The sequence below is a fragment of the Dreissena polymorpha genome, chromosome 14 (assembly GCF_020536995.1).
Source record: "Dreissena polymorpha isolate Duluth1 chromosome 14, UMN_Dpol_1.0, whole genome shotgun sequence".
NCBI lineage: Eukaryota > Metazoa > Mollusca > Bivalvia > Myida > Dreissenidae > Dreissena > Dreissena polymorpha.
In genome coordinates this window covers 31,309,774-31,334,063 of record NC_068368.1, presented here as the reverse complement: position 1 = coordinate 31,334,063, position 24,290 = coordinate 31,309,774, and the positions used below count along the sequence as shown (strand labels likewise).

At 36.7% G+C, this 24,290-nt stretch overlaps 1 protein-coding gene across 1 annotated transcript; it reads right to left on the bottom strand.

The window, feature by feature from the left end:
* Window positions 1–6,020: 6,020 nt before the first annotated feature.
* Window positions 6,021–11,216, bottom strand: LOC127857982 (uncharacterized). Its single transcript, XM_052394792.1, has 4 exons — window positions 11,074–11,216; window positions 8,352–8,432; window positions 7,537–7,596; window positions 6,021–7,014 (listed from the first exon to the last, which is right to left on the bottom strand). Exons 1-4 carry the CDS (start codon window positions 11,126–11,128, stop codon window positions 6,851–6,853), a joined length of 360 nt encoding a protein of 119 aa, XP_052250752.1. The 5' UTR covers window positions 11,129–11,216; the 3' UTR covers window positions 6,021–6,850.
* Window positions 11,217–24,290: the final 13,074 nt, after the last annotated feature.

The following is a 24,290-nucleotide window of genomic DNA, read 5'->3' as shown; positions in this document are numbered from 1 at the left end:
ATCCATGACGTTCGGTAACGGGTGTGAAGGGGAAAGATAGTGTTTGTGATCAGAAGTTCATGCTCATCACATGTCTGGAGAAAAAAAAGACCATTGCTGTTGCAGCGGACCACTCCATGATATCCAAGGACTCCTTTCTAGTCCATGCCAACTCTTGGGTTGAAGACAATTAAACGTTTAGCTTGTCTCAACTTAACATTATTTGATTATTTTGGTCACCTGTGATGTTTATCTTATTGATATACAAATAAAGCGAATTAAGACTTATCAAAGTTACTTCTTGTAATTTGGGTAATTATAGGAAATTATAGTTATTAAAGTAATAACATAGTCAGTGACAGTATTTAATTGTAAGTTTTTTTAAATGATTGTCATTAAAGATAAGGTCAGATTAACCGAAGGTTTTCTCGTCGCAAAAAAGTGGCGACAACTTTTTTTTTTTGGGGGGGGGGGGTCAGTGAAAACCCTGCATCACCAGCAAAGATAGCAAGTTCGACTGGTTGGTAAAATTAGTTTAAATTTTAAATTTAAATATTCTATCAAAGTAAAACAAACATGAACTAGTTCGCATTTTTTAGCATATAAATTTCCTAATATTTTTTTTCTGACATGGGGTCCGACAGTGTCGGGAATTATCCCAGACCTCAGCAAATTTTATCGGAAATGTCCACGGTCCGACGTCTTTTGCATGGGTTGTAACACGTATTTGATTATATTTCGTCTTTTCTTGAAATGGATCATGAACACCTCGACTTGAAACGGACTGTGTCGTAAAAACAGTTATTGAACAAAGTACCTTATATAATATAATACCACATGTAAATAGCGCCCTTTTCATACAGTATTGTGCGTTCAAAGGCGCTTAACAAAAGAGTCAATTGGCAATTGTTTGAGTAAAAAAAACATTAATTAAAGCCAATACTTAAAACAAATATACAAATTTGTGTGATCCACTTAGATTCATGTTTTGCCCAACACCGAAATAAGCAAAATACAAACCGTGGATTCTAAGAAATTCACAAAAACTGACATTGACTATGCAATGACTCAAATAAAAGAACAATAATTATAGTCAATATTTAAAACAAATAAGCAAATATATGTGATCCACATAGATTCCTGCTTTGCTCGAAACCGAAATAAGCAAAATACGAACAATGGATTCTAAGAAGTAAATAAAACTGACGTTGACCATATTATATGCAAAAAAGAACTTCTTTGTACAAAAGTGGTAAAATAGTTTGATGTTAAAAATAATATGTGTAAGACAACAATTTTAACCATATTCAGTATCATCTTGCATTCTCTGTACTACGGCTGGACGAACATACCTCAATGAAAGAAATTCGTATGCCCAGAACTCCTCCATTGCACGTTCAGTTCTGAAGATAAATACTGTAGTTGACTGTCGGTGCGTTAACTGAAAGTTTCTGTTGTGTATCAAAAACAAACAAATGTCTCCTCCTTGTGGCAAATAATGTAAGAGTCTACTGAGATTGTGTTGGGTTTCAACTTTTAGTTCATTCAGCCCTTACTATTCATAAGAAAAATCTGAGTACGCATGTCTTTAGAGATAACATGATGAAATAAATCATGAAAAAAATATAATTTTACGTTAGTATTGCACAGGGCAACTTTTATTCATGGGCCATTGGTAATGCATAAGTAAAACAAGTATACTGTACGAGCTTTCTGAGCAAGTTATACTTTATTTGCAAAAGAGGACCCAGCACGTCAACGGGGCTTAATTGGTTAAGGTGCAATAACTGCATTTGTCAGGAGACAGAGGGTTGAAAATTGTTTGCCTATTTTGCATTTGTCCTTTGCATTTTCTCACTCTTAACATTGAAATCAAACTAGATCTAGATAGTCTATTCGGAGGGAAATTAGGATATAGGAATTCAACTGTGGTAAGTGTACAGTCAGTCAACCAGTTTAGAATAATCCGTCAAAAACGTTAATTCTTTTGACCAAAATAATTTCTTTCGGGATTTAAATTCAATGTGAGAAGATGTAAAAATAAAGGGCACCATTAATTTTGTATGATAACAGGTTAGGCCAGACAGCATATGCAGTTTTTTTGTCAAAAATAGCCAATTAAAGTTCACCATTCGGAAAATTATTAAATATCATTCAACTTACAGAATTAGTATTTCAAAACATTGTCATGGCATTTGTTTTCAATCAGCAAAAAGTTTATTTGAAAATAATAAAGCCTTCTATATCCATATGCACATTTCAAAACATAACTCATTCAATGAGGAAATTTAGCAAATATTCTTCCTGAATCCACCAGTTATTTCGCGAAATGTCTAACATACTTACGATGTTCGCTAGGTATAGCATTGTCCTCAAATTTCATTTGATTGCGTAGCTCCAACTACAAGTTGTGAGCGCAGAAAATTGTGATCAAAAATAAGGGAAGTTACTCCGCACAGAGAAAAACTCGATGCCGTTTCTACATCTGCCATCTGAAACGTTAACGAAAGTCGAAACAATTAGCTGGCGTTTTCATATTGCCTATTGTTTTTGTTAGAAAACAACTTGAATGATGTATGCTTGAAGGAAATTGTACATTGATTAATTTCGCCATTTATCAATTTAGAAACCCGCACAGCACTACTTTTGACATTATGAATCGAAACTATGAATTTTAAAAAGGAAAACAACAACGACACGATGTTTGAATTAAAAAACACATCGTAAGAGGTTAGTCCATATAAAAGGACTCCCAGAGCCTTTGATAATTTTTGCTATGGCGGCTCTGGAAGTCCATATGCACCCCTTCATAAACATGGGTGCAGTTCAGCGCACGTAATCCGTGCGCTTCACTAAACAGACGTCGTTCGAGACAAATTTAGGAAAATAATGAATAAACTTCATAAACATGTTAAATTTACCTGAATTGCAACCTACGGATGTTATCCTTTGCATGCACCCTATAAAAACACGACGATGTTTCAACACACGTTTCTCGCTGACATTTTTATGTTTAAATTTGAAACAGTGTATTCTGTATCGAATACCACATCGTTATCGACTTTAAAAGGCTCCATCACATAACCCGACGTGCAAAATATTGGTGTACTGCGACCTAACCAATATTGGGTCAATTTTCCAATATGGCGGATACAGCGCACGAAAGAAAAACTAAGTCAATAAAAAGCAATTATTGCTTAATTTAATGATACCATTTTGATGAGTTTGTGGTTTAGACAGATACACTTTAATAAGTTCTTGCAGTTTCAGTGTCCCTTAACCCTTGCATTGTTGATAACATTTTGCACCCATGGACAAGAGAGAGCGCATTGCAACTCTCATCAACCCATTTGGTTATACAGCTGAGAGTTGAATTATTGCAACTACGTAAGAGGTTAGAAATACGTTTTTTTGAACACGTAAAGAAACTTTACAAACCTAGCTGTTAATTGAATGGTGCCATGAATTGGAGGCTCCGAGCTGACTTTGAAATTTAGAAGTAGTGACTGTGTTGTCCTTGGTAGAGTTGTCTTTGACCGCTGCTAAAACTTCTGGATACTAGGGGCGTTTTAATTGGCTGATTATTTTTAGGGAACAAGATACACGGTGCCTAACCAATACGGATAATACTGGAAACATTTGTACTTTTCCGGATAATACGCGAAACGGCAACGGATCATATCGGAAAATAAAAAAGTTAAAATGCAGGATGATATAAAAATATAAATACATTTGAAATATAGTTGATATTCAATGTTTCAGATGCATATTATAGATAAGATACATTGCATTATCTTCTTAGCGTTTAACCGAAGCTGTACCCAAACGCCTTTGAATAAAGTCGCAAAAATAAGCACATATATGGAACTAACCAAGACGCGTCGAATGACCTCTTATCAGTGTGTCGTTGACGTATAAATGTAAGACTTGGACGTCATGTTCAACGGCGATGAAGTCACTTTTAAGGTCGGCGACATTACACGTGTTTAGAACGTATAAGCACTCGTCGAATGAGTACAGTCCGGTCGTTATATGACGCCATATTGACGTGCCGATGGCGTCCTAAGTTGCCACTTTGACGTCATGTTGACGTCATTTTTAACGTCAATGACGTTACATGGGAAAACTTTGCATCCAGAAACAAGAGAACTGCTTCCATTATAAGGAATGCGAGCGATGGCGTCACTATGGAACTTAACACGTAAGCATTTAACTGAAGCCGTACCAAAATGCCTTTGAATAAAGTCTCAAAATTTGGCGGCACGTGTGTAGAGCTTACAGAGACCCGTAGAATGACGTTAGTCCGGCCGTTAAATGACGTCATATGGCCGTGTTATTTTTTTAACGGCAATGAAGCCACTTAAAAGGTCGGCGACGTGACACGGGCGTTGAGCTTATCTGCATTCGTCGCATGACGTCAGTCCGGTCGTTATATGACGTCCTATTGACATGCCGATGTCATTCTATTTTTCAGAAAATATTATTTATGTACCTATGCCCACAATTTCAGCATGATATCGTCATCTCAACTGAAGTTATTGAGCCCAACGTTCGCATCTTATTTTGACCGCCGGGACCTTGGTCTTGACCAACCTGTGCCGAAATGCAACCCTTTGCTAGGTCTTACCCTCAGCTATTGATAGGAGTTGTTGCACCCACATAGTTACACGAATTACACACATAAGCACAATCCGTCTTCTTAATATCGCAGAGGCCGATTAACGGCGTCTTCTAAATAAACAGTTATTATATAATCATTTAGAATCATGCAGTTATAACCTTAATCAAAACCTACATCAGCCCTTTCATTTCCAATATCGGCTATTCAATCAATAGTCCTTCCCAAAATAAACAGGATATGGACTCTCAACAACGAGAAGAGAAAATGATATTTTGATAAATGCAGAATGTCAGCAATGTGGACGTTGCATAATGACCCAACAGACAAATCGCGCCGGTCTGCATAGCATTGGATCTCAACAACTTTGTTGCTAAGCCAAGCATCCTGCCTCTGACGAAGTGTTGGTTGAACCGTTTTGCGTATGTTGTTGAATGCATCTTGTCTGGCTACGCACTTGGGGTTACTGAGGCAGGCTTGGTGGAGTTGGTGTTTGACATCCAATAACTGCTTGATGTTCTCGCAGTTTTTATCAAACCGGTCCTTGTGTGTCCTGGTTTGGGGCCTACGGATGTCTGGGGTTCTAGTATACATGTACATCGCTTTTCAGCTTGACAATGTTCAAGCGTTTCGAGGTCATTTTTCTTTGCGGACGTCGTTTGGCTGAATTTTTATATATTGAGATTGGTGATAATAAGGCGGAGATCTGTCCAAGATTCGGCACATAGACTTGGTCACCAGTACATACTTCCTGTCCTGCTTTCTCATGATAACGTAGAAATAAGATGACAGTGCTTTGCTAATAGCTGAGTTAGTTAGTAGACCTAGGGTTGCATTATGGGAAAGTTTTGTCAAGACCAAGGTCCGTGTTGCTAAACTTACCGGTACGTTATGCTCGATAACTTTAGTTAGGATTGATATATCATGTTGAAATTGCGGGCATATGTACAGAAGTCGACTATAACTTAAAAAAATCAATTTAACGAGACCTAATAGTTACTCTCCGGAATAAAACTTAACACCCTATATAAGTTTTCATTAAGTTTATAATCATAATTTCTTAAAAGATTTATTTACAAAATCTATATAAACATACTATAACTAGAAGTGTGTCTGCCTATGTTGTCGCTAATTAATTCAATATTATTTCCACACACCAATGAGGCAAAACGGGAACTAATGGTGACATTTTCGTGAATTTTACTATTTGATTTATCTCCCTTTGTCAACAGTAAAGTATGGCGTGTTTTATTCATATTTTTAAACAGAAGCGACGTTATTACCATTTTCGTTTGAATATGACCCACATGTGTTTACACCTTTCATATAATCTCTTATAATTTAATGAGGATAATGCGAAATGAGTATGTAGTACCGGGTTAACATGTAATGATAAGCAAGACCCAAAATAAATAATGGCGGATAGAAAAAAGATGTTTATTTGCTTCCATATGAACACATATAATTGTACATATAATAGGTGATTCGTGTATACAAAATAAATAACTTTTCTTGTTGCTTCTGATAGCATTAATAACGTAAAGGCTTATGTATCATGCCTTTTACAAGGAGCTAACCATTTCGTTTGATAGTAAAAAAATGTCATTTTAAAGTGATTCATTTGTCAACACAGTAAATCAGTTATAAAAGACACGAAATCATAATAAACTGTATGAAAACCATTAACACCATGGATATATTTTTAGTGCAAGTGGTCATGTGCTGATACTTGAAAAAGGAATGCTTTATAAGGTAAATCAGTGTAACAATATAAACAATCTGGAAACTGTACTTGCTTAAATGTCTGTGGTTTTAGATTTCGTATATGCCATAAATATGCACACTACTACGTTTGCTTTTTATGTTTTACTACACACACAAAAGAAAGAAACTAATGAAAAGAAGATTCTGACAGTTAGTCCATTTTTGTGATTGTATGCCGCATATTTTATTAACATTTTAAATTCGTTTGAGAAAAAGAACATTGTAAAAGCAAACGACAGTACAAACACTGATTTAGGGAACCATTTTCTATTGTATCACCAAATCATTTATTATTGAAATTAAACAATCGGGCATGTATAACTTTATGCCATTTAAAATATATCTACATTCAATTTGATTTTATAAAATTTATATTAAATTTTATCTTATCTGTTGATGGTCGACCTAGGGTACATGTTGTCGCATGTATTAAGAAAGATTATTGTATGCTGAAGTATGTTTTCGAACAGCCATGACATTTTAAATTTATTAAATAGAAAAGAGGACGACGAGTGTGGCTCCTAGGAGCGTTGCCATGGAAACAGCAATGTTGTTGGAGCCGTTGCAGAGCTCGCTGCCACAGGTACAGACTGCATCATCGCCCGACGTCACGCATCCGCTGCCAGCAAGCACAGAACAGGTTCTTATAACAACTGTAAACACAAAAATTATTTGAAATTTAACAATCCAAGTCCAGAGACTTCGATGGGAGTGATATTTTATTAACAAATGAAATACCGTACACTAACATTTAATGCGGTACAATAGAAAAACCCAAAGCGACATAACGCTTTAAATGGTTAACGGCTGGACATTGGAAAAGCCTATATAAATATATTTTCCTGAAAATAAAATGAACAAACCAGTGCGGTTTATATAATTTAAAAAATCTTGTCAAGACCACCTTCGATTTCCGAAGATAACTCAATTCTATGTTTGCCCGTCTTCGCGCAGATGTTTTATTGAGAACCTGTTAGCGGCATATCCCATATAGCATCTCAATGTTAGATTACGAATAATAACAAAGTAAATGTCGGAAAAAATACGATTGACGGGCAGGGTAACCCCCTACCAGCTTAATTTACAGGCTGGTCTGGAGCTACGCTTGCCACAAATGGCACAATTACCATTTTTGCATGACGCGTCTTTTATTGCATTCACACTGAACAACTTACGTCCGCTTGCCTTTGACTTGGTGCAGCCCAGGCACGTGGCTGTACTTTCCAAAGAAGAACCTGAAGTAATACAGTAAGTAATCATAAAGCTGGTATTTTTGCGTTTTGTCCTTAAAAAGACTTTAATAACAATCAGGGGTGTTTCCAAGATATCAAAACAGCTGGTAGTACAACATAAACTGATTTTATATTGTTTGTCTAATATTTATTCTAAAATATGATACAGTTATGGAACATGCTAAATTTATTCATGTTTATTGTCGAATACTCATATATATGGTTTGATTCTGAAATTTGCAAATATGTTAGTTTTTATGTCCTCCTGCAATATGGTCTTGCATTAGTTTGTTCCAAACATTTTCAAATAAATGATGAGGTACAAATTAGCATTAACGGATTTATTCGAAGTATGCGCAAATTTTATGTACATAAGTAAATAGAGTACAGTTTGTATTCAAAACACGAAATAACATTCATGGCTGGAAAATATAAATAATTTATCATTTCGTTTATGTATGATCGTCAGTCTAAATTGCTAAATGCATAAAGCCTTCATATGTTTTTCGTAAAATGTGCATGTAATACTAGTACTTGTTGAGCGATAAAATATGCAGCTGATCCGAAAATCTGAATGATCGGCGCATGCGAGTTCTGAGTTGTCGATTATCTTTCAGTATTTATATATATTTTATATATATATATATATATATATATATATATATATATATATATATATATATATATATATCAATAATTGTTGCATATATAATAACGGAAATAAACAAAGATAATATCATTCCAGTCTCTAAACATACTTCCAGTGAACTTGTCCGAACAGGCGCTATTCGTCAGACTGTTGCATACGTAACACTTGAAGGCTGCATCCACATTGGACACTGAAAGCACCGATAACCGTTCAGTTTAATATGTAATTTGTTAACTTTGAACACACGATGAACATAATGTTTTGATCAATAAATCACTGCCGAGCTATGGCATATGTAGTTCTAACGTAAAATATACACAAACCAGAGATTACAATAGACGTGTGTGTGTGTGTGGGTATGTGTGTGTGTGGGTATGTGTGTGTGTGTGTGTGTGTGTGTGTGTGTGTGTGTGTGTGTGTGTGTGTGTGTGTGTGTGTGTGTGTGTGTGTGTGTGTGTGTGTGTGTGTGTGTGTGTGTGTGAGGGTGTGTGTGAGGGTGTGTGTGTGTGTGTGTGTGTGTGTGTGTGTGTGTGTGTGTGTGTGTGTGTGTGTGTGTGTGTGTGTGTGTGTGTGTGTGTGTGTGTGTGTGTGTGTGTGTGTGTGTGTGTGTGTGTGTGTGTGTGTGTGTGTGTTTAAGTTAATCTACTTCCGTGAGCGAGTCACCATCAATCATACACATCGTACGTGCTATGCTAATAACTCAGCCATGCTACTTATTGACATCACACTTGTTCATTATATAAACCGTCCTCAATCAATTAAGAACTAAAAACTGTAAGCAAAAATTCTTCAAAAAAGCAATTGATTTTGATTACATTTCGGATCTACTTAAGTACAAAGAGTACAAAAATGATCGACTAAGTGACTTCTCAGACTCCATAACATATAATATATTTTGTGTTTGTCGTAAGTTGAGTCTCATGTGTGTCACACGAATAATTGATGCATTTATAGCTTGTGTCACAATGAACGTGCCCATCTACCAAGTTTGTTCAAAATCATGTGCAAACGGTCAAAACGGATCCCGCCTGAATGTCACATCATTTCTATAAACTTATAAAGTAAATAACTAAAATATGTCTGAAATCATAAAGGTCAGATGTTTGATATTTAACTTTTGCTACCACCTGTGTTCAAAACATGCACATGGGATAAAAATTAGCCCATCCTATGGGTTAACTTGTTTTCTGTTAATAAAATAGCGAAAACTATAAAATATATTTATCTCTGAGAATACAAAGCCCAGAAGTTTCTTATTTGGCATTTCAGGTGTTGTAGCGGTCCTAAAACATGTCCATATGGCCAAATCTGGCTACATCCCTAGGATCATATGATTTATATATACTTGTACAGATAATATCGATTAACTTACACACATATTAATCTCTTCAACCGAAAGGATCAGGGGTTTGATATAACGTGTGAAACATTATATAGTTTTTATCGTTTTCGTTTTGTTCAAATTATGCCCCAGGGGTTAAGCGTAACTATGGCCATGGGATTTAATGGACTTACATAAAATTAACGTTAAAAAATTATGTACTTTAAATCGCATTATTATTAGTTTATTACAGTCACATCAGCATATATACGATCACAACATACACTAAAACATAAACATAATAATAAAATGCTGCCACTCGGAAGTATCGAGTTATAAGAGACCAGAATAATATATCAACATAAGAATCATCATACACTTATAGTGAAATGAAAGGGAGCTAACCCCTGAATTCAAATTACAGAAACTGGAACATGAACTACAGAGTTACCTCTCTTCCAAATACCATTAGTTTATATAGTCTCCACTTAAGTCTGAAAATCAGTTAAAACAGCTTTTTGCAATCTTAGAGTTATGAGACTAAGTCACATATAGCACATTACAGTTACATACTATATTACATAATAAAAGTTTGCTTGCCCGCAAGAGAGATAGTTAAGTGCCTTGTGTGCGACATCGTATTGTGGTCTTCTACTAAGTTTGTACAAAATATACCGCTGTGGTCAAAGTCGACCCTAGGGATAACTTGTTGTTGTGTGTTATATGAGTGTATGCAACGTTTAAAAATATAAAACATTGATTAATATTGAAAATAGAAATATTCATAGTTTCAAAATTTAATCCAAATACAAATCATTAACAGAACCACAGGAGTAAACAAGTGTAGGCATTTATTTATTTCAAATAATATCTTTTATTATTTATCGTCGTCATTGATACACTTTATGGTTACATTGTCGGTGTAGTAACAATTAATTACAAGTATAAAGTATGCTTTATATTTTTTATCATTTTGTATCAATATGTGGAACCTGTTTATAAAAAAATAAATCCAATAAAGCAATACAATTTTTATATGGTGTATTACTTGTACGTTTAACTTACAAATACATCTAGCATTGCTAAAAATGACAATTGGAATAAATTTATTTCACTCCTTAAAATTTCCGAACAATGGTCATTAACCTTCAGGATTTTCAAATATGTCGAAATCCCTAAGAAAGGATATTACGTCTAAAATACGCAATCATGGTTACCAGTTCGATTAACGATTGCCGATTTGATTGAACCACATTTGTAAAATATGCACCTTTTAACACAAATATAACAATTACAACCAAAACAACATTTTTTAAATTTAATTTTGAATAAATTGTATAAGTAGTTGAATCAAAGCTGACTATTTATTTGCATTTCGATTTTAACCCGATGCTGTGAAAGGCACAATTCTATGATGATGTTTGTCTAAAGTATCAGATATATCCTATTGTTTTATTTGCGTTCTTGAAAATCATCAGTATTATCACCACCGGCTTTTAATTAATCTTACCACATAGAAGAGCGGCCAGCGCGCATACAAACACGACGGTATTAGTTCCAACCATGTTTCTTCTTTAATACAAATATATCTAATGACAAACGTCTTGTAACGTACTCGGTCTATAATGCCTGATTCCTTATAAGTGCGCATGCGTTCAAATATTTCAAAACACGTTCACACGATTACAAAACATTACATTGTAACGAAGCACCGAATGAGGTATGTAAACGTGTTTCTATTTTCAGCAAAGCCATAATGCGCCGTTGCTTTATGCACGTATCGATTTACTGGTTGCATATCGTTAATTTGTGCATGCAGCATACTTAAGTGCGCATGCGTGCAAGTATTTCAAAATACGTTCAAATGATTACAAACTATAACAGTGTAAATAACAAAGACCTATAGAATACATTCTATAGGTCTTTGTAAATTACAATGCGATGTTTTGTAATCATTTGAACAATCTCACAGCAGGGTACCCGACTATTGTCATAAACTGCGGATCTGTTTTACCAAACCCCCACGTCCCAACACGCATTATCTGTTATGCGTAGAAAGCTCAGTATCGATATTTTCGTCGCTGTATACACCTGTGTCTAAATGCTCAAGGCCAATTTGAATAATAATTAACGTTCGGTCATATAGGCTTGTTGAAATCAAATTGTCAACATTAGAAAGAATATTTTACTAAAAGAAATTGTCAAACCATAGAAAAAATTGAAGACTTAATTGTCAAACATTAGAAAATATTTCACGAAAAGAAATTGTCAAACTATAATAAGAATTGAAAAATAAATTGTCATTCGATCTTTGTCTTACAACATGCCTACGTCAAAACAGAAAGCAGACGAAATGGAGCGCGAAAAAACCCCCCAGAAAATCGCCGAGAAAATCGCCGAGACCCACGCTTCGTTTGCGGCGCCATCGTCATCAACGCCGACAGCAGCGACATCGGGGTCGGCGAAGTCATCACCACCGACAGCGGCAACATCGAGGGCGGCGAAGTCGTCATCACCACCGACAGCGGCAACATCGCGGGCGGCAAAGTCGTTATCACTGCCAACAGCGGCAACATCAGGGGCGGCGAAGTTGTCATCACCGCCGACAGCGGTAACACCGGGGGCGGCGAAGTCGTCATCACCGCCGACAGCGGCAACATCGGGGGCGACATCGTCATATCTGATGAACACCATGAAGAAGGACCAGAGGATCATGGATAGCATCATCAAGGACTCGGCGAAGTCATCACCACCGACAGCGGCAACATCGAGGGCGGCGAAGTCGTCATCACCACCGACAGCGGCAACATCGCGGGCGGCAAAGTCGTTATCACTGCCAACAGCGGCAACATCAGGGGCGGCGAAGTTGTCATCACCGCCGACAGCGGTAACATCGGGGGCGGCGAAGTCGTCATCACCGCCGACAGCGGCAACATCGGGGGCGACATCGTCATATCTGATGAACACCATGAAGAAGGACCAGAGGATCATGGATAGCATCATCAAGGACTTCAAGAGAGATTATACCGGCCTTATCATACATTACCCACTCATCTACAAGCTACTAAGCACTGCCCTCGTACTTCAACTTTCTACTGCCGAGGTGGATAGAGTATTTTCACAATTTTAATAAATAAAGACAGCCCACCGGTCCTCCCTCAGGACAACACATTTGACCAAAATCATGAACATTAAATTAAATTGTAGTGAGGACACGTTTGAGGGAGTCCAGCTGTGGCCAAAGACTTTATGGATGCAAAGAAAAGACGGGTTTGAAATATTGATCCATTAAGAGGTTATGTGGCACTTCTGGATGTGATTGTTATTGTGTCCTTATTGACTTTGTGTTTTTATCAGGGTACTGTACTACATGTATACTGTATTTATTTATTCAGTATTAAATAATTATCAAAGTTTTAGAATAGGTGTATATTTCTATTTGTCTTCAGATCTTTATTTTGTCTTCATTTTGATTTTCATTATTGTTTTCATATTTGAACATGTCTTAAAATTGTTTTTGATTATCCAAAATAAAAGTTAGATATCTTTGAATCCTGTTCTGCACCATGATAATAAAAGCGATGGTAAAGCCATATCATTCTTCATACATATATTTGTAAATTAATACAAATACTAGAATAGTTATATACTATTTATTATTTCATTACACAAAATGAGAAACAGCATACACTTGATGAAATCATCAAATGCACTAATGTTAACAATTCATAAGTATATAGTTAAATCAAAGGATATACTTAAGTATATGTATAACCAAATGCCATATTTTCCAAAACTACGCGTGAAATGTGCCCTTTTCGGGGAAGCTCTCCTCTATTTTGTAAAGCTGGTTGGAGCACTGCTGTAACGAAGCACCGAATGACGTATGTTAACGTGTTTCTTTTTTTCAGCCAAGCCATAATGCGTCGTTGCTTTATGGACGTGTAGATTTATATTGTTGTACACAGATTGTGATATCTTTTGACATTTTCTGAAAAAATTACTGTGTTGGTGGAATCTGTTTGCATTTCATTAACATAAGTGTTCGTACGTTTGGCAATGTTTTGATAGCAAGATTTGTACCACGTACCAGTTTTACATCAAATAAGGCTTGTTTACTATTCTTATATACGCATGTAACAAATTCATATAGGGTTGTTAACGTCACATTAACACTCAAAATCAACGACCAAATCGCAAAATATTTCGTAAAATAAAGTTAACCCATAAAATAATCAATATTCCTGATAAAAATGGCAACATTTCAACGCTAGATATGGTATGGTTAAATGGATTTAATGCGATACAAAAGAGTTCATGTTAATTTCTCGCGACGATATCCGAACATTTAGGAGCAAACGCGAGACTGACTTCGGGCAGCGTCGGAAGAACGACGTATTCATGAGAACATTTCTCTAAAATAACAGTTTAATTGCCTTTTTTCAGAACGCTTTTATACATACGGACATACGGACGGACGAAAGGACGGACGGACGGACGAAAGGACGTATTGACGGACGGACAGTGCGACTGTTATATGTCACCCTACCGGAGGCACAACTAATTATCAATGATGATTTAATACATTTGTATCTGGTGTTGCGATTCCATTTAAGGATTTATTTATGACTAAACATTCCAAAATTGGCTAGCTAATGCGCTTTGGAGCACATCTGTATTTCGTGGTCATTACATTTTTAAGTTTAAGGTTACTGGTAATCGCTTATAAACTATACAATTTCGCTAAAAATACAGAAAACACTATATGCGGACATGTGTTCAATGCACACTCTATCAATGCCTTACGATATTTCAGTGAAATGTACTACTGAGAAGACAAACTTAGTTCAGTACTTCGGTCTAATATGATAATAGGCGCTACCTTATTTACGTGCACAGGATTATTTGTTAACCATTTAATGGAAAAAATATGGACATTGTTGTGTACGTAACATCAAAATTGTTAAAGTACAAAAATAATGCATCCAAACAATTGAATCTGATTTGTTTGCGGGATGAAGCGGGTTACATCTGCCAAGCTTTAAGCTTAAACGTTTTTATTAATTTCGTCATCATACAATGCAATACATTGTTGCAAAATATAAATTCATGGATTAGAAAACAAGCGTAAAGCTTATATTAATTCTTTTCCATGGTGGAGTTGACTCATATATGTTTTGCATTTAGGCGGCCACAAGAACATGGATGCGCTCACATAAATGTAAGGATTGTGATTTGATCGGGTTCATAGTTAAGACGAAATCATGGTAGTGTGGATATATGTCATACAAACGAAATGGTTAGTTGATTAAGAAGGTACTGTGGCGTAGTGTCACAGAGAGCCCTACTTGGGTCGGGTTAACGTCCACAGCAGCATCGTTCTACGAGTCAGAACGTTTAGTTGCATCAATAAACTGCTGAGCACGAAGAAATTATATAGTGTTTTCCTGATAGGTCAAATGTTCGTCACCATTTAAAAGGTTATGGACGGTTGTTGCGCATGGAAGATTAGTAAAAAAAATGTTGTCGTATGTGCTGATACCTTGGACAGTGAAGCAAGAAGTGAGACGGAGTTTCAATGGCACCACATATGCAATTCGGTGAAGAAGTAAGGTTTCGACAATGGAGATCGTAGTTTAAGGAGCTACAGCCAAGTCGCAGACGACACTGATAGATTTGTAATCTTCTATCACCAACGTTGAATAAAGGACACGACTTTGTTGGACATTGAGTAATTTTTCTCTTCAATTCAAGAAGTGAATTTGAGGTTCTGACGTCAGGAGAACGACTGTTCCAGTGACGGATGGCGGAAGGGAGGAATGAATTAGAATATAGTTGAGTATTTGCGTAAACTGGAGGTATGCCGTTTTTGATCGGAGGTCATAGGCCTGGGATGTGCAAACTGGGATCAGGTTCCATAGATAGAAGGGTGCAATATTGTTCTGCATTTTGTATATTTGCATATTACTATGTTTCTTTCTTCGGTGGGAGAGTGATTCCCAGTTTACGTCTTTGAGAAGGCGGTCGATATTGTAATATTTTGTAGCACCTGGCACGATCCTTGCGGCTTCAACTTGGACAGATTCAATGTCATTTTTTAGAGCTACAGAACAGTTGTCCCAAATGGTGTCGCCATACTCAAGAGGTGGACTTATAAAGGTGATGTACATCTTTTCAAGATTTGACCGTGTCAGTGTATATTTCAGGCTTTAAAGTACACCGATTCTATGTCAGGCTTTTGCAAGGATAAATGATATATGGGCAGACCACAAGCCTAGGTGGGTGAGAGTTTTTACTAAGGCAATCGAAGTTTGTTCCATTAACAGAGGTGGATGAGTAGGTTTGATGCGTTTTCTCATACATTCGGTTTTTGAAGGATTAAATGAGACCAGCCATGATTTGGACCATGAGATTATGCGAAACAAGTCAAGATTTAAAGTGACAGCAGATGAGGCTGGGTCTTCAACAATTATGTACAGACTGGTGTCGTCGGCGAATAGACGAATGTTTGCCTGGATGTCTGTAACTATGTCGTTGATGTAGAGTAGAAAGAGGAGTGGACCTAGTATGGACCCTTGTGGGACACCAGCTTCAACTGTAGTCCAACAGGAAGAAGAGTTGCCAATGACGACACGCTGCTTTCGGTCTAATAAATAAAACCTGAACCAATTTATAAGGTTCCGTTGAATGCCTGCTGCTGATAGTTTCTTGAGGAGCCCAGGATGCAACACTCTGTAAAAGGCTTTGGAAATATCACAGGAACGACTCAAACCTCTTTGCCTTCGTCAAGAGCTTTGAGGATATAATGGTATAAAACGGTCAGCTGGTTGACCGTGGAATCACCTTTCATAAAACCTGACTAAAATTATGTGATCAGATTATTGGGGATGAGATAGTTATATAGGTATTTATGGATACAACGTTCCATGAGTTTTCCAAGACAACTAAGAAGGGAGATTGGGCGATAGTTAGAAGGCATTAAAGGGTCGGACTTTATAAAAACGGGCCAAACGTTAGCTAATTTCCATGACGATGGGACTACTGACTTAGAAATAAATGTTGTGAAAATGACAGAGAGCGGGGCACAAAGTTCATGAATTCCCTATTTGAGGAGTCTAGGGCTTATTAAGTCGGGTCCACTTGCCTTTGAAGGATCAATGAGCGTCTCTGTCATCTACAGTTGATTGCTTAGTGAAGAAGTTGTTTAGAAGATCAGCTTTCTCTGCGTTTGTCGATGCTTTTGTGTCGTTGTTAATAAGCGTTGGAATAGTGGTTAAGGGCTGTTTGAAAGCTGTTTGGCCATTTTAAAACAGGTTTTTGTGTATATATTATTAGAGTTTATTTTGGAGATAAGTTGTTCATGGTATGCTTTGTTAGTGTCTCTTATGACTTTAGTTGTTTCATTACGGGATTTACGGAATTAAGCCCATGCTGCGTGCGTGTTTCATTGTTTTGCTTTTTGGTGAGATCGGGTACTTTTTTTATCAGCAGGCGAACTTCTTTGGTCACCCAGGATACGTCTTCCGGTCGAATAGTTATAACCTTGTTTGTAATGCTATCAGATGCAGCAAAACAGTTATTGGTTGCTACCTTATCAGCCAAGCTGTTAAGATCTTTGATGATCGAGTCTTAGTTAATTGATTTGAGATTGTTTCTAAATTTTGTGTAGTCGCCTTCGTTGTATAACCAGATGCGACGCTTGTACGTTGGAGGCTTAGGATTTACAAAGATAAGAACAACGAAAACGACAACTGGACAATTAAAGCGAATTATTTTTGGAAAAAAAGGGGTCACTAACGAAGCTTGAGAGCACTTGTGAAGGATTTTTCGATGATTTATGTGGAAAACGCATCATTGCATGTATGCTTTCCCGAAAGTAGATCGATGTTTCGATATTTTCTGAGGCTTGTTCAGTCACACCAGATAGGCGCAAGCAATTACGCCTAATGTATTGGTTGTACTTGTCTTCACCTTTCTCGAGGGTGTCAACCTGCTTTTCAAGGTCCTTGACCTTGATACGATGCGCCTCGTTTTCATTTTGTAGAGATGTTATTATGGTTTGGATACCACCCGTAACCTCGGTAATAATGCTGCTTACCATCTCAGTAAGTTGGACATTTAATGTTGCTTTCAGCACAGATGCATTTTTTTCGACTTGTTCGTCATTTTAGTTTACAGAGAACGTTTCGTTTGACGACGACTCAGCCTCGATTTAACCAAGCCTGGATTTTTTGAGAGAATCCTCTTCTAACGGCGATGACGCGTCGCGCTTAGCTGTGCTCGCTTTAATGTTTGGAGTAACGTTTTTTTCGACGAAGCGTTCTTTTTTTTTAATAGCATAGGTGCGAGAAACTCGGGCGTGGGTTGGCTTACACGCAATTGCTGATCAACACAGTAAAATATATTGACAGTTCACTCATTGTTTGTATTGAAGCTCAATGAAGCGAATCGGAGGTTTACAGTACACAGTACATAGATATGTTGAAGGCTTTAAAAAATAATTTAAAAGTCATTAAGCACATCTATATTCAGCTGCTAGGCTTTCCGTCCATATAAGTATCCGAAACACGGTTGTCATATAAAATGTTCCAAATAAGAAAGTTACATTATATAAATCCGACGTTTACTATCCCCGCAAAAAATCACTACTCCATGCTACTAACCGGAAGCTTTCAGATTCTGACATAGTCTTTAACACACATAATAATAAACATATACAAGTCATTTTCAATGTTTATAACAATTTATTTCAATTAATTTAATTTCAACACAACATTTTCCAATGTTCGTAAATATTGTAAACTATAAGTTAAATGTGATGGCCTATTGGTCCCATGACAATAACACATTTTGTGTCCGTGATGTTCGGCCGTCTCTTACTCTCACTACCCTCTACTAACAAAACAGTGTATTACTATAGATTGCAACACCCAATGCTGACGGGTCAATTTCCGACGGGATCTCGTGCAAAACCACATACCCAAAGGTAGTGGTGATTATATATGAGATAGACAAATAAGGTAGTACGCTATTTACATAAAATCATACAAATTATATCTGCTTGCTGCATACCACAAGGCATGTTTAATTAACGAGCTAAGCAATGATTAATTAACTTGGTGTGTTATTCTGGTCTGTTTTGACGTTATTTATAATTATCATCTGTGTTGGTCATCTGATATCGTTCTAAGAATGTATTCTTGAATTCATTAATAAGCTGGTCTCTTTGTAAGTAAAATATTTCTTATTGTATAAATTTTAGCCAATTAAATTTATGTTGTTTATAATTTTCTGATGCTTACAATATTTTGTATATGTCACAGGGGTGCTTTATATGAGCAACAAAGTCCTGGCGTAGATTCGTAATTATATTTGTACCGTATAAAACGGGCCACAGTGTCCGATTAATTAATAATAATTAATATCCCTTATAATATAGTTAATATAAAGAGTTATTTAACACCGTCTTAACTTGTGAAAGTTATCGAGGGTTGTGAGGGACGTAGGAATTTGGCGGGGAAAAAAGAAAAGGGTAAACGAACAACCCAATAGGAACCTTTCTCTCAATCTTTCTTTCATTCAAACATAAAACATAAAGAACAATTGGACGGATGCGGTAAACAGTGCTCACACTAAACCACGTGCAGCAGTTGAATAGCCACGGCCGACTTCGTAGATATACATTGTTTAATGTATAAATCCGAAGTATTCCGATTCATCCAACAACAGCAGACGACACAATGACAAATCACCTTGACAAAGACAAACGAGGACAAACGGAAAAGTCGGCGCATGCGCGATTACAAATATACGTTCGCGTGCACTTTAACTATGGAACGGCGCATGCAAATTCAATATAGGTAAAAACTAACATATAGAAAATGTCAAACTGTGACATATACTTAAATTTTATAAAATATTTGACTCGTTACACGTACACGATCTAAAATGTCAAAATTGTGTGCTTATTTATCCTCTAGAATTCAAAGATTGTTCGGTGGCTGCGGAGTAGTACTTATGGTGTCCGCTTAGCGACTCGGAGGTCTCGGTATTGATCCTTTAAGTGGAAGCTTCTTTAGATCACCCTTTAGAAACCAAATACTGGTCCTACCCAAGAAAGTTGAGGGAACAGATTGGTTTATTATGTCTCACCTAAAGCTGTTGATGTTTCCATAAGTGTACAAAAATGCGATTATTGAATCACGCGTATTGTATCTGCACGAAACAAATGTTTGGTTACTGAACGGTGTTACTTACCAACCAGTTTGCCCGATAAACGACACTAAACCAACCATGTCCATTTAGTGTGCCAAAAAAGCAATGACATTAATCTGAAAGTCGATAATAATATATAATCTTTATATCCTCCGATATCGAAGATTCGAACAACATAGTTATACAATAATCACAAAGCATTTTTATATAGAAAGAGTGGCATGTTTACAAAATATGTAATCGTGAATAAATATACAATTTATGTTAAATTTACAATGTCACATACCAAAGTCGAAAGCGAAAGTTGGTGTATTATTTGTAAACTTATAAAGCTGTTATCATTTGAAGTTTGTTATCTAAAACCAAATAGTAGGTAAATATACAACAAGTATTCGATTACCACACTATTTCACTATTATCAATGACTTAATATACTAAACCTTAAACGAAAACGAAAATTTAAGCTAAAGTTAGGTTATCCTTATTTATATTGACAATATCATCCTGTGAGTTTCATACCATTACAAAGAAACATAATAGTCGGTTTTAAGCGAATGTACCATAATCAAGTTAAAACAAATCACATATGAGCTTGAGTAAAACGAAGTTGCTAAAATGTCATCTTCAGTTAATGTTAATGCACGACACACTAGATGTCTACTCATTTATCATTACTGGAAGAATCATACATTGCCTTAATGTGCAGTGCCCAGTCACTTTGTACAATTCAACAATAAGCTTATTTCTTTTGGATTCTGTTTTTTTCACAACACCAGAGAGTATGGTACACAATACTGTCGGTGAACTTGTTACAGATTGCACATTTACCTGCAAATTGCCTCGACATCGCCATACTTAGGATCTTCGTTGACTTATGGTTTATCACAGAGAGTGACGGTGAAGTCTTAGAAATGACGATGGCGGTAAGCGGTCTATCAGCTTCAAAAAGCTTTGAGTCCTCGATACATGTAATTTCATTTGCATTTTCTGAGCGTCATTGTCTATTTGTCATTCTAACACTGTTTTTTTAATTGTCCGTGTCCATGCCATCTTTCCGGGGAATACACCACGTTCCAGAAACGTTTCTAGGGTAGGTATCAAACTGTGCTTTTGTAAAAGTCTGTAGATGTCAGGAATCAGCCCTTGCATATTCACGCACCCTAAGCAATATCGTTCTAGGCTATGGATGGACACTTTCTTGGCCAAAAATCTAACTGGAAGCCGGCACAGTTGCCCAAAAAACTCAAGTTCCTCAAAGTCTATCAGTTCTTCCGCGGATTCAATGTTTAAACATGACAATGCAACATCGATGTTTGTGTACCTACCGACGCTGAGAATTTGTTTAATACATCTTCTATGGGATACTTCAAGTTGATTTGTGTCACCATTATAATAGTTTCACCCTAGCGGCGAGCTGTATAAAGCTTCGGGCAAGACTACGTTAATATATTTTTTTGAAATGTTATAGGATTAAGTTCAGCAGGATTAAATCCGCAATGAAGATTAGAATTGAGAGTACCTCTCATCATCGACGAAGCATCACACATCAGTGCACCGCTCGACATGTTACGGTAACACTTCATTCCAAGATGTGTGTACAATTCTGCTTCTTGTATAGTTTCACGTCCGAGTGTCCAAAAACGTTCAGGTCGACTGCATCGCTGCTCGTTGACTACTATAACTGCACATTTGGATTGATTATATTCAAAGCGCCATTTACACGAATAGTCATAGCATGTTTTCATCATGCCATCAAGTGCGTGCTTTGAAAATGCAATACGAATCATGTCGTCTGCTACTGTAGGACTGTTTATATTCATTCCGTACATACATAAACCTAGAGAAGAATGTTCAAGAGCATTGATTAACCCATTTAAATACACTAGATAGCAGTTCATTGAATTTTTACCGCCTTGGCGGGTTCCCTGACGAACAGGGAACCATATCGATGTATCGCCACGATTTTTCACACAACTAGCCATGTTCGAGTATAATTCCATGAATGCGAGCAGTGAATTATCGTCTAGTTTTGTTTGGAGCTTGTAAAAGAGCTTGTCACACTTTATCGAAAGCTTGTCTCCCATTAAAGTAGCACACGTATAGCTTTGATCGACGTTCACGTGCATGTGCAAAAAAAAACACTTTCACGTAACATGAATGACGTCATAAGGCCCTCCTGGAAACCACACTGTTGAATGTTAAGGTAGGCCATCATATTTGTACTACATCGTTGTAACAGCACAGATTCATTGAACTTTAACACAATAGAGGTAAGGGTTATAGCTCTGTAGCTATTTTGGATTGTCCTTTGGTTTCGATCCTGCTTTATGTAGGTTTATTATTAAACCACGCTTGAAAATGTCAGGAATGTACACTGTACGAAGAATTGCAGTGAAGAGATAAGCTAATAACGGCGAAACAGCGCTCGCTACTGGTTTGAGATGCTCGATTGTTATACCATCATATCGAGGAGCCTTTCCAATTGGACAAGAACGTATACACCTCTCAATGTGTTCGGGCATTACTGTGGCGTTGCTGTCGGGTATCAATGTCTCACGCAATTGTCCGACGTTTTGTGACACATGATCACGCCATTTGCAATCAAAATGTTCAGAGTTAGATGGCGAATAAAGTCTTTCAAAGTAAAACCCCCTTTGTTCCGTGATCGCTTTCTGGTCACGATATACAATTTCACCGAACTTGATACCAGATGTGGACTTATAGAGAATAACAGGTAACTGTCCCATCGTTTTGTAATTTATCAGTTGAGGCTTAGAATAATAAAGGGGCGAGGCTTGCCGAGCCGTTATTTTATTCGTGCCGAGCCTAATATATTACAAAACAATGGGGCAGTAACCTGTTTTTTTTTCTGTTTATCATACCACATTTTCCTAAAACATCTGCAAAACCATCAATTTTTTATATTTAAATTGTACGCTGATTTTGTTGATCTGGATTTTACAAGTTGACATACATGTAGCAACGGCGTTCGAAAAGACGACACGAATATGCGCTTATTTTAAACATCGTATTGCGAAAGAAAGTTGTTTGCACGCTTAAATTATAAACGTCTTGAAGTAGAGATTAGAGATTAGGAATGGACTGCAGCGACAAATTTAATCGAAGAACACACTTCACCGAATAGTTTTGAGACGCCATTTTGGAGATGTGTATTGAAATTGACATTTTGATGATGGTGTCAATAAAGACTCAATATTGACATAAGCATGTTAAATCGTTTGTTTAAATAGTTGAGGAGTAGCATACAGTTATAATTTGTCTTGACTTTCTTTGCAACAATTGCGAGACGCCATTTTGGAGATGTGTATTGAAATTGACATTTTGATGATGGTGTCAATAAAGACTCAATATTGACATAAGCATGTTAAATCGTTTGTTTAAATAGTTGAGGATTAGCATACAGTTATAATTTGTCATGACTTTCTGTGCAACACTTGCGAGTGCAATGACACTATTGATATTTAAGAGTTATTGTCCCATTGATGACGTTATTTAACTTCTGTAGTACGGGTTGTGGTGATTTGAAAAAAGGAACGTTTTCGTCATTAATGACTTTAAACTATAATAAAATATGTACGTTCTTGGTATCAAATTGTTTTTTGTTGAGCCTGATACATGTTGATAGAACTTGTTGACTTTATTGCAAATCCCATGTAACTCCAAACATTGACTGATATAAGAACTTCCTGTTGACCATGACATAAAAAAATATATCACGCAACATTATATCAGGCAGATATCAATGCGGTGGTATGATACATTACAATTTTAGGCCATACGGCGTGTGTTGACCGGCTTCCAGAAATCATTTGCATTCATTTCTGCAGATTCGTCATTATCCCGTATCAGCTGAATCATATGCTCACTTGCTGCCTTGTTATGGGCTCGCCGAAAGTCCCTCTTTTAGCGCCTTATAGGACATATACTCTGTGTTAGTTTTGTTCCTCGGAGGTCCAGCACGACACCACTGGGATCTGTTATAACTCTTCTGTTTATGGTATTCCCGTAAACCACTATCCCAGTACGGCTTTAAATGAGACTGAAAAATGGTCCATGACCGATACAAGTTCCTGCCGCCCCTGTCAGTACGTCACATAACATAGTATATGTTGAGTCAATACATTCTTAACTATCGCACACATATGTACATTGATTCAAAGAAGTTGTAACATTTCCAACGTAGTCACATATATTTTTGCATCCGTGGCTCTTTTCCGGTTAATACGTTAAAAAGATTCTTCACTGACGTTGAATTTACCGTCTGACACAGGAAAATTTTTGCTTACTGCGACCGACCTATGTCTAGATACATTAAGACAATCATCATATAAAATTTCACAATGCGAAACGAGATCAATACAGTTACTAGATAAAGAAATATAGTCAATCACTAATTCATATACATCATCATATGATACAAATGTAAATTTCATACCATTACAAGCTGGCAAACAATTTACAGGTATATTCTGTGAATCTGAAAAGAACTGC

What these genes read in the sequence shown, in the direction of transcription:
- LOC127857982 (XM_052394792.1), bottom strand. Translation starts at nt 11,128, where the DNA reads ATGGTTGGAACTAATACCGTCGTGTTTGTATGCGCGCTGGCCGCTCTT. An exon ending in GCTGGCCGCTCTTCTATGTG is followed by an intron (nt 8,433 to 11,073) that starts GTAAGATTAATT and finishes CGGTGCTTTCAG; the next exon opens with TGTCCAATGTGGATGCAGCC. An exon ending in CAAGTCAAAGGCAAGCGGAC is followed by an intron (nt 7,015 to 7,536) that starts GTAAGTTGTTCA and finishes TTGTGTTTACAG; the next exon opens with TTGTTATAAGAACCTGTTCT.